Genomic DNA, 12,085 nt, shown 5'->3' on the forward strand with positions numbered 1-12,085 from the left:
GCACCGGTGCCCGGCCTTGTGAACCACAAGACACCACCCGGCCCTGAGGCCTGGCCTTGCAGTGACGCGCAGGGCACGTGCTCCGGGCCCCAGACATGGCGGACGTGCCAGGGGTCACTCTCAGCCGGTGACGCAGGGGCTGCGGGTGCCACCCCTGGGGCAGGGGGCGCAGGGCGGCGAGGGGGATGTTTGCGCGCCCTGGCGCGTCACCGTGTGCCAGGACCGGCCATCAGACACCGGGAGCTCGAAGGTGAACACCCCGGATTAATCATTAGCGGGAGAATGTGATAAGGTTTGGACCCTCGAGGCCTCTGTGGAGGCCAGAGCGGCTGGAGGGGCTTCAGGGCGCACGGCGAGGGTGGAGAGGGAGAGCTGGGGCCAAGAGCAGACACAGCAGGGGGCAGCGGCTAGAGGCAGAGGGTGAAGAGAGAGACCCCCAGGACAAGGGTGGAGACAGCAGCCAGGGGCCACTGACCCCGAGAGAGGGACCCCCAGCGCGCGGGCTGATCCACACCCGCCCCGAGCCACCCCTGCCCCAGGGGAGCCATGCGGAGGACACGGAGGTACAAGCACGTCATCGACACCCCGGACCCGGGCAAGTGGGAGGTAAGTGGAGGCTGAACCCAGGTGACCCCGCTGATCTGCTGGAAGGGGGGGTCCTGGTGCCCGAGTCTGACGCAAACTGTGGCCCTCAAGAAGGATGCATCCGTTACTATCAGGATGCCTAGTGTGGCGCCCAGGAAGACTAGACAACCCCTAGGGGACAAGTCCACACTGAAATGCAGAGGTGCAACTAGACCCCACCTCCCGGGGGTGGGGGCTAACACTTCCAATAATGAGGCGGGAAAAGTATTTCAAGCAATGTTGGCAGAGATATCTTAGATGCAAATAAGAGGGAAAGAAGTGACAAGCTGCAGTTTAAATACATTGTATAAATTCTGTCTGATTATGAGTGACAGACTGGAGTCCACATTTACCCCCAGAATCTTCACTTGGGCTCAGTTGTTTGGTGTCGGGCAAGTTGCTGAGGCCAGATTATTGATGGTTGTGTTTGATCCATGTACCCAGGCGGGCAACTAGAGCCAAATTTCGGGGGGGGGGGCTGAAAATAATTCGGGGGTGGCTAATTCTTCCAACCATGGACAAAGTGGCTGTGAGAAGGGGTGACCACACAACAAAAGCCTTATTTACAACTAAATGGTCTTTTAAAGACCTGTTAAGTACTCGGGTGCGGCTGCAATTACATGCTCGCCAGCCCGCGAAGCTGTGTCAGCCCGCACGACGGGGGGGGGGGGGGCTGAAGCCCCGTGAGCCCAATGGGTGTTGCGCGCCTGCATGTACCATGTGTGAATATTTCGAATTGTGACGTGTTTACATTGCTGCGGTTGGTATCGTGCATTATTTGACCATTTGAGGCTTTGTCCAGTTAAGTATGAGTCCTTAAGGGTTTTCATACTGGAGTGTGATCTGTATTGTCTGGTTAAGAGTAACTCTTGCGATTGATGGAGGAGAGTAGGTCCCGCAGAGAGCTTGGGTACATTTTTAGGAGGCGGCAAAGCTCTTCGGTACATTAGTTGTGAGTTGAATGGAGCTGGCCAGAAGGGAGGAGTGAGGCGATGATGTGTCTGATAGAAAAGTTGTCATCTACTCCAGTTCTGCGCCCTGCACTCTGATGCTGTCGAGTCTCTGTAGACGCCCCGGATGATCAACAATGTCAAAGGCAAGGGAGGGTTCACCCCATAGGTGCGCCGGTACTCCAGTATTAATCCACTGCAGTTTTAAAATCATCCCATGTGGAAATCACCGCTGCGTCTGTGCCACAGCCAGCCCAGAATCTCTTTTGGCAGTCTTGTCGGAGAGTAGGATCTGCTTACTATGGTTATTCCCACTTTTTGCTGGTGTTTCACTGTTTTTCGACTTTAGTCTGGCTGGGGCCCTGCTATCCAGGACCCCAGCCTAGCTGCTTCCTCTCTAAAATGATTGCATGCACTTTAGGTACACTCCAGATTGGTTACTGGGTTACCTTTGTGAGTCCCTAGTATATGGTACCTTGGGTACTAAGGGCATAGGTACCCCAGAGGCCTGCCAAGGGCTGAAGCATTATGCCACCCCTTGGAAGCCTTACAAAATGACACCACAGGTATGCTACTGCAGCCTGGGTAAGGTGGTGCATGCACCCCTTACTGAGAGATAGGTTACCTATATCCACCTTTAATTACTGACACATATAAACCTATAATTCACTCCTATGGTAGGCCTTAGCAATCCTAAAGGCAGAGTGCTTGGTTTTGCGTGAAAGGGTGCCCATGCATGAGCTGGGCCCCTCTGCAGCTTTCGGAGCCTATTCTCTGAGGCTGTTCTGTGATGCAGCCAGACCATATACTCTTAAGTGCATTATATCCTTGCGGTGAATGCTAACTTTGGAATGGCTGCATAGAAACATGTCGTGTTTGGTGTCATACACTTTGGAATCCTACCCCCCTACCCCCCACCAGTCCTGGCAGCGGGGGTAGAATTCCACCCTTCCAGAGAGAGAAGACATGTACACACTTACCTGACCGGTAATAGTTTAACAGAGCCCCAGGATCACAAAATGGATGCTGCAGCCACAGACACGAGTCTGACCTCCTGCTGCTGGATGAAACTCCAGCAGGGGAGGCCTGGACAATTGGTTTCCTGTCACAGGGAGGTGTAACAACCTCCCAGACTGGCTTTAGTGTTTTGGGGCTGGGTGAGTGCATTCAGAGAATGCTTTTCAGACAGTGCTGGGGGCACACTTGGTGTCCCTGTGCATACCCTAGTTCAAACTGGTTGCAGGGGCCAGTATGGCACGAAACTGGACGACGGGAAAGGGGTGTAAACACCCCTCTCCCCAGAACCTCCCATAGGTTAGTCCCCAGAGTATGTCCAACCCCGTAACTTAGTATAAGTATGGAATCCCAGTCCTTAGGACTTCAGATTATACCTGGACGAAACTCTGCAACATATATCCTGGAACTTCGACATTCTACACAACTAGAATACTGAAGACTCTCCCTTGGGGTCAAGGAGGGACTCCCCTGTTCAAACAGGAACCAAGAAGCATCTTGCCGGTCTGCATTTCCGAGGCTCCCGCTGGACCCTGAATTATTTGCGACTCAGGACATGGATTTCCAGACTTCTCAGAGGCCGACACGAGATCCCAGCAAAGATGAGACACGCAGCTCTCACCAGTAACGTGGTTCCGTAACTCCTGGACACCGTGCACATTTGCTAGTGCATCGACTTCCCGAGCTTTCCGGAAGTTTTGCATTGGGCTACTTGTAGTCCAAGCACCAGAGCACCATCTGCACCGAAGATTGTGGGCATACACTCCATGAGATTTCTGGTGAGCTCGCTTCTAGCATTTCTGCTCGAGGCCCCTTTGCGATCCCTGGTCTTTCAACTGGTGGGTCCCCACGAAGGTAACTCTTCTTTCCTTTGAGCTTCCCTGGTTGCTCCAGATGTGCCCTGACTCCCCACTGAGTGGAGAGTCCCTCAGACCTTGCTGATCTGCACCAAAGCCAATATTTGCTTTCTGCGTGGGTTGCTGTTGCCAAGGCTTGTTGGGTCCAATCCGGAAACCGACTCCGCAGCACTCTACATCCTTCGTGGGACAGCTCGAATCCAGCTCCTGGTCATCGTCAACGCCTCCTGGTCCTCGTGGCTGAAGAGTCAAGCTTCACCTTCTTCACCTGAAATCACCCAACATCCAAAAATGAAAGGAAGAATCTCAATCAAATACGCGTCGGACCACGAACAAATTGGGTTCTGGCTTGAAAAACAAAATTTGTTTGTGGTCCGACGCGTATTTGATTGAGATTCTTCCTTTCATTTTTGTGAAAACCGAATGGTTGTCCCTTCATCCATCAGCAAGTATCGGGTACCTTGTTGAACATTTGAAATAACTTCAGCCTATAATACGAGAGGGTCATCTACTGTATGTAGAATTTCTTTGTCCTGATGATGGTCTTATGAAAAATTCCTTAAAAGACCGAAACGTCGACTATCCAGTCCAAGTCTGCATGTGACCCATTGTATCATCTTTGATTTTCTTCTGATTTTTAGTTGAAATCATTGTGTTATCTTGTGTTTAGCAGTCTGGACTCTATCTTAGATATATCAAAGGAGGAAATAACCTATACCTTGAATATCTAACTAATACTTTTGTATGTACCCTATTTTATAAAAATGTTTTCTTCTTTTTTATAAAAAGATTCTTTGTCTTGAAAACAAATAATAATCTTCAGACAATATAAAATCCTGGTCTTCGCATTTATTTACTGTGTTAGTGTTTTAACACTGTATTTATAGATCTTATGTGACTCTTTGCCTAAAGTTAACGATTCACTACAGCTACTGATTAAGAACAGTTTTAGGAATCCTGATTTTCATAACAGGCCCCAACTACGCTGATAAATAATAATAGAACAAAATCCCTTGCTGGCCTTTTTTCTTATAACTCTGATAAAAGGTCAAGGCACCCTAGACCTGCACTGGTTTTACTAATGTTCTAGGTAATATAGGCAGAACAGTGGTGGTGCGCAAACTGGGAACCTGACCCTTCTAGTTCCCTTGATATTTTGGAAAACCAAAATTAATACCACAAACAAAGATGCTCATCACTTACCAATATATTTTTTAAGTATCAAAGAATATTATAGAACATTTTTGAGAATGCAGTCGAGTATCAATCACAGTCATAAAAAAATACACTTCCAAAACCCAATAAATTTGCTGAAGACTTTGTTTTCTGTGGTATATAAATAAATAATACCGGATCTAGGTTTGACTGGACATAGCAATAACAGATAGCTCAATAAATAAGAGTCAAGATTCGAGGTAGTAGGAGTTTGCAGGTTTAATACAGCATAAAGGACAGGAACAGGACAACCTGCACGGGAACAGGATGGACAGCGCTGCCGGGGGCAGGATCAGAATCGGCGTAACATTTAATAACAGTGCACAAATATATATACTAAAACAGTTACATTACAATGAATTACAGTAGGCGGAGCAGTGGGTGTGGTCAATAGCAGTCGCGAAAGATAAGGGTGAAAATGGGTGTAACAGGGGCGTATACATAGACATGTGATGCAAACGTAACAGAATATGTCATAAATGGGGCGGAAACATGGAGGGGGCTACCTAAGGAGCCGGGACCTCTAACCTAATGGTGCGCGCAAACTGACAATGACGTGTTACTAGGAGAAGCTGGGGGCTATGAACTCTGTGCTAGGAGCAGAGACTGAAGTCTGGAGAGTCAGGGCGACATGTACCTAAACAGTATCTAGTATCTGATGTTTAGAGAACATGTTGATAGAATCCAAAAGTTATCGGGGTAAAGGCTAACAGACTCTAAGAATGGTGCATGCATTACTCTACATGTAGCGCGTGATGAAGAATATTAAATGACCATTAAATGCAGTATTTCTCTTACATGGAGACGTAAAGGCTAGACAATGACGGAAACTATTGATGCGATTCAGTAGCTTAGGAATGCAGAGAAGGAGGGCTGGACTGATAACCAGAATCATAACATACTCTTGGCAGACTCAGAGGCAGAGCCAGGCTGAGCCGGGCACTGTGAGGCAGGAAGTAAGTGAAGGGTCGAGGATACAGGTGGGGGCTGTATCGCTCCTCAGCGAGGACTCAGAAGACAGGAGCTGAATCTGGTGTCCGGGCCCTTTTGAGGCCTAGAAACGGGGACTTTACAATGAAATAACGTGCACACTGAGAAACGTGGCAACGTAACTTTACATAGGCCTAATACTCGTAGCTTTCACGAGAACTGGAAACTGGCATACTAGTAATGGACACAACTGTAATTGCGTCTTTAATCAAACATGGGGGATACATATGCATATTTAATCATGCACACATAACATAAGATGGAGGACACGTAGGGACACAGAACATGGCAAAATTTACTTTTCCACATTCCCTCCTTGTCACTACGTTTCCATCAGGAAACATCAATATTCATGATACCATCTATCATTTCATACAGTATCATTTGCTCGTCTCGAATTTTCTTGGAACGGGATTTAGGACGGGACTCGGGACTAGGAATACAAGATGTAGCACAAATGCCGCAAATCGCAGGGCCACATTGTAAACAGAGGCAGCAACTGAATATGATCGCTACTGTAATACCCAGAAATGACAATACTTTCCATCCCCAGGCGGAAATTATATTCCAGAACCAACCGGACCATGTCCAGGTGCCTGGATCTTGGTGTAACATATGGGCAATTTTATGGAGTCTGGTAATAGCTGAATAAACAGACGGTGCGTTATTAGGAATGAAAATGCAGCAACTAGATCCGATGACTCTACATGCCCCGCCCCTATCGGCCAGTATGACGTCAAGGACGAGACGATTCTGGAGCACGACAATTCTCATAAAGGATTGTTCTTCGGTTAAGTTACCTAGAGCAGAAGTAGTCTCAATCACTACTGCTTCAAGTGTTCTGGTTAATCTACGTATCAGTTTACTATTCACGACAGTACCTAAGTAGGGGAAGACACCTTTATTGATATCTATGTATTGTTCTAGAGCAGTTTCAGTATAATCGACAATCGGGAGATTTCTCTTGTGTCTAGTATGTACTAGGTGGGAATTCCTATGATAGTCAGGTGGGGCTAGGAAAACTGGTGGCAGTAGGAAGGCAATGTAACATGTACCATCCCAATCAAGGGGCAGACGAACATATGCGGTCTGACCACAAACAAAATAAGAATGACGTGAAGCTTTGAAAATAGATTTCCTACTGTCACTATACTTGATAATAGTAGTACAATCACTATGGCCTACATGTATGGAACCATTATTTCGGACACATAATTCACCTTTGACTGGTAGTACTGACATGGCAGGTAAGTCTGGAGTAGAATCAGACTGAACATTCAGGACCATAAAACTCGAAGAATAATTACCCAAATTATAAACTTCATTTTCTAGATCTAACCCTGTTCTGTGGGGAAGACCTTGCTTGTCTGGGAAACATGTACTGTTCAGAAAAGACATATCTGTTAAGGATGACGTTAACGTGGACCATGCTCCACACGAACCATTATGTGAAAATGGATAAGGAAAGAGTGGCAGAACTCCCTTCGGTGTCTGGAAAGGGGGGAGTCGACCACACACCCAACAATTTGTGGCATTGCTGGTCTGGTGTGAATAATGTAACATGCGGATAAAGGAGTTATTACGCATAGCAAGACGATATGAGAGTTCATGAGGAGGCAGATCACTAAACGTGTGCTCTACTGTAACATTGGCAGACTTATTTACATGAGAAACTGAAAAACACAAATAAAATGCATAACTGGTGCAGGAAATCATAATGCTAAAATATAGCAGAAAACATAAAATAATAGTGCAACTTCTAGAGTTCTCACTAACTCTCTCTCTATGGGGGTCTATTATATACATGTCAGAAACCGGTCTAACCGTTTCACCTAGGGGAGGACTTAGACAATCAAACTGGCTGACTTATTTTACTAGACCTTAGTTTAAGCTTATACTCCTGCTGCGGAGTTTTCTCTGACAGGGAAGGGTTCGTAGCAATGTCTTTTGCGGGACAGTCCTTAAGAATAGTACTTTGGCAGTCTTTAGAATCCTCGGAAATGTTCTTTGAAACAGGCTTTAGTCCAAAAAATCTTTTCACATGTGACAGGTGGACCCAGCCCTTCCTGCCTTCCAGCTTGACGGCAGTACGGGTGGCCAGGAGGACCTGTCGGGGTTCCTTCCAGCGAGGCTCCAGCGGACTTGAACGATCAAAATTCCGGACAAGAACCATGGATCCGGGAACGATTTCATGCGGTGCCACCTCGGTATTGTCTGGAAATGCGGCAGCAACCTGTGAACGACAAGAGTTGAGGGCAGACATCAAGGAAGCTAGGTAATCTGTCAGCATATTACTTGAAACATCGGTAATACTTCGAGGTCTAGGTGTACCCCACATGTTAGGGGGGCGGCCGAATACGACCTCATAAGGGGACAGACCTGATCTGGAATGTGCGACCATGCGCATATAAAATAAGGCAACTGGCAGAGCTACTAGCCAGTCCACACCTTTCTCTTTACATACTTTTGCAATTCGGATTTTCAGGGTCTGATTATGTCTCTCTACGAGACCGGCTGCTTCTGGATGGCGTACACAATGGAACTTCCACTGGTACCCTAACAAAAGGGAAATATGTTTCATGAGCTCAGATGAGAATGGCTGGCCGTTATCAGAATACACGACCCTAGGGAGTCCATAACGGGGGAAGAACTCACGAACCAACTGCTTGGCAGTGGTCGCGGCTGTGTAATCTGGGACTGGATATGCTTCTGTCCACCTGGACAAAGCGCATACAACTACAAGGACATACTTGAAACCTCGACATCGCTCCATCTGAATATAATCCATCTGGAGGACTTCAAAAGGGTGGTCAGGGGGCTGGAATCCACCTTGTTCCACCGGGACACTTTTACCTGGATTAAACTGACAACATATCATACAGGTACGGACTTTCTGCTTGGCTGCAGCTCGTAAATGCTTGTTGAACCAAATGTTCTGGATACTATCTAACATAGCTTTTTCTCCTAAATGTGCTGGACTATGTGCGGTATTGATAATGACTTGAACCATAGAGTCGGGGAGAAACCATGTGGCTTTACCCTTCGTTACCCATCCCTGATCTGTCTGGACCCCTCCTTGTTCGGACCATTTCTTGATTTCCTCGGGAGTAGCATGTAACTGGATATCTATGACATCTTGAGTGGGGTCCTTAACTGTCATACAGGTAGTCAGATCTGGAGTGTATGTCGGTGTCTTATTAACTGGAATGTCTGGTGTCTGTGCTGTAAGCTTGGCTGTGCGATCTGCTAGATCATTACCTTGAGAAATAGTGTCGGTAACTTTCGTATGTGCTTTGCATTTCATGATAGCAATAGATGTCGGTAGGTGTATGGCATCTAACAGAGCTTGAATAAGGAGACCATGCTGAATCTTGAGTCCATGAGAAGTCATGAAACCTCTCTCCTGCCAGAGCACTCCAAAGTCGTGTACGACTCCAAATGCATAACGTGAATCTGTGTAAACATTAACTTTCAGGTTCTTGGCGTGTATGCAGGCTTGTGTCAGAGCAACTAGCTCTGCTGCTTGAGCAGACAGGGTGTCAATACGGTGTGTTTCAATAACTTCAGTGTCAGTAGTCACTGCATACGCGGCTACTAGTTCTCCTGTACTTGTTCTCATACATGAACCATCCACATAAAGTGTCAGGTCGGGATCTGGTAATGGAATATCTGTCAGATCTTGTCTTGGCTTAGTCATAATGTTAACTACTTCCACACAGTCGTGTGTGGCAGGATTTGAATTAACTGACGGTAACAGTGTAGCAGGATTTAGAACGTTGCAGCGTCTGATTTCTATGTGTGGCTGGAACAGTGTCAGTTCATAACCTGTTAAACGTGCAATTGTCAAGTGCTGAGTCTGTGTTCGGTTTAAAAGAACTTCCACGGAGTGTGGAACTTGTGCTGTCAAGGAATGTCCTAACACTATGGAATCACTTTGTCTGATAGCTAGTGCTGTGGCTGCAACTGACTTGAGGCACGCAGGCAGAGCCTGGGCTACTGGATCTAATGTGCTCGAAAAATAAGCACAGGGCTTGTATTGTCCTGCTTGATCTTGTGTGAGAACAGATAATGCTGTACCTTCCCGTTCAGTGACAAAAAGTGTAAAAGGCTTACTGTAGTTCGGTGTTGCTAGAACTGGAGCTTGGCATAGAGCTTTCTTTAACTCATTAAAACTAAGTGTATGTTCAGATGTCCAAGGGAGGACAGTCGATACGGCTGCCTCCTGTGTCGTTAACTGTATCAGTGGTTTAGCTAGAAATGCATACTGAGGAATCCATTGTCTGCAGTAAGAAGTGAGGCCGATAAAAGCACGTACCTCCTTCTGGGTCTTGGGCTGAGGAAGACTCGCTATTAACTGGATACGGTCAGGTGTCAACTGCCTACCCCTCTTGGACAGTAAGTGGCCTAAGTAGATCACTTGCTGGACACAGAATTGAAGCTTAGAAGGGGACACCTTGTGCCCCATCTCTGCTAGGAAATACAAGACTGTAAGGGATGCTCGCTCGCAAGCACGTTCAGAACGGGCTGTGATCAGTAGATCATCGACATACTGGAGCAGGGCAGTGTCAGTTGGCATGTGAATATTGTCTAGTTGTCTCTTAAGTGCTTGACTGTAAATACTAGGACTTTCTGTGAAACCTTGAGGAGCTCGTGTGAACATATAGCTCCTTCCATTTAAACAAAATCCGAAAAGGAACTGGCTGTCTGGGTGAATGGGGACACTAAAAAATGCGTTCTTGAGGTCTATGACTGAAAAAAATGAGGCTTCAGAATCAATGGCTGTCAATAGGGAAGAGATATCTGGGACAACTGGGTACTGGGGAATAATACATTTGTTGAGTTCTCGAAGGTCAATCACTAATCGATATACTGGGGGTGCATTTGGATCAGTACGTTTCATGACTGGAATGATCGGAGAATTACATACATTGGAGTCAGTTTCTACAACTACTCCTTGAGCGATGAGCTCGTCAATAATTTTGGATAAGGCTGCTACAGCCTCAGGTGGCAATCTGTACTGTCTGATTCGTGGTAACACTACACCTGGTTTGAGAGTCACACGATGGGGTGTGATTTGCATATAACCAACATCAGTTGGACCTTGCGCCCATAGATGCTGCGGAACATTAGACAATCTCGGATCAAAATCTCGTAATACATAGTGACCCTTGAAGTCACGTAGGAACAATCGTATTCCCTCTGGGGAACAGCAAATAACTGCACCTAATTCTTTCAGTGTTTTAATGCCTAATAAATTTTCTGGACATGACTTCGTAAGTAACAGATCAGTAGTGCGGGACAATGGACCTACTTCTAGAGTAACTGGCTTAGATATCTCGTTTACAATAGGCTTTCCTGAAAATCCAAGGGAAACATTTCTAGAGCCTGAGAGCGGAGCCCCTGGAACTTCGGCGTGACTAATGGTGGTCCTACTTGCCCCTGTATCAATCAAAAACTTTCTGTCTTTCCCTAATACTTGACTATGAACATAGGGACCCTCTTGATCTACAGGTATCTCGATGAGAGGCAAGCCTACCTCCCTCTCTAGGCTGTTTCATGAATATGGCTGATACTCTGGATACTCGGACTGCGCATACTGGTACATCTGCTGTGTAACATGCTGTGTTGCAGCGATAGGCTGCGGTGCTGGAACTGTCTGTTGTGCATTCTGTGGCTGAGAAGTCTGTGAAACTTGTTCTTGTCTAGGCGGACGTGGTCTTTCTTTAGTCTTACCGGTAGCTATATTGTGTTTCAGAACTGCACACTCGTTTATGAAATGACCTGGCTGTTTACAATAATTGCAGTTCCCTTTAACGGGAGCTGCAGGATGACTGGCTTGATTCGGACCCCTCTTTTGACTGTCTTGTGGAATAGATTGTGCAACCAGCACTTTCATTTTCGTGTCCTTCATACGTTTTCTCTCGTGTTCTTGCTCTTCTCTGATTCTATTCTGGTGGTATTGGAGCATCTGTAACATCTGGGACGGGGTATTAGCTTGCCAGGTACTTTCGACTTTCAAAACTCGATTCTTAACTTGTGGACTTGAATTCTCGACTAATTTAGTAACAAAAAGATGAGGGTATGACTCGCTACTCGTCTTGAGGCCACTGTTTATACTAAAACATTTCTCGAATCTAGAATAAAAATCACTAGTGTCTTCGTCTTGTTTCTGTTTACAGGCTGAGATTGCATCCCAGTCTTCCTTTTTAGTTGCTAATAATCTGGGCAAAACTTGTATTAACAGTTCAGGTAATTCTTTACATTTCTCTCCTAGACCGGTACCTGGTACTCGTGCCTTATCTTCAGCTTCTAGAACTGCCCAATCGATCTTTTTCTCTCCCACCTCCCAATCTTTTTCCTTGAGTTTCTCGTATACCCCTGCGGGCAATAAGACTTTTAACATTTTAATTATATCTGGATACGTGTATTCTCCCA

At 46.3% G+C, this 12,085-nt stretch overlaps 1 protein-coding gene across 1 annotated transcript in view; it reads left to right on the plus strand.

Annotated features, from left to right (window-relative positions):
- Positions 1-320: 320 nt before the first annotated feature.
- Positions 321-12,085, plus strand: part of GCKR (glucokinase regulator) — a 166,806-nt gene continuing 155,041 nt past the window's right edge. Inside the window, exon 1 of the mRNA XM_078650117.1 lies at positions 321-606. Within this exon, the coding sequence (XP_078506243.1) occupies positions 547-606 (60 nt within the window). The 5' untranslated portion in view covers positions 321-546. The remainder of the gene's footprint in view (positions 607-12,085) is intronic.

This window comes from Lissotriton helveticus, chromosome 6 (genome assembly GCF_964261635.1).
Source record: "Lissotriton helveticus chromosome 6, aLisHel1.1, whole genome shotgun sequence".
In the NCBI taxonomy this organism is placed as follows: domain Eukaryota; kingdom Metazoa; phylum Chordata; class Amphibia; order Caudata; family Salamandridae; genus Lissotriton; species Lissotriton helveticus.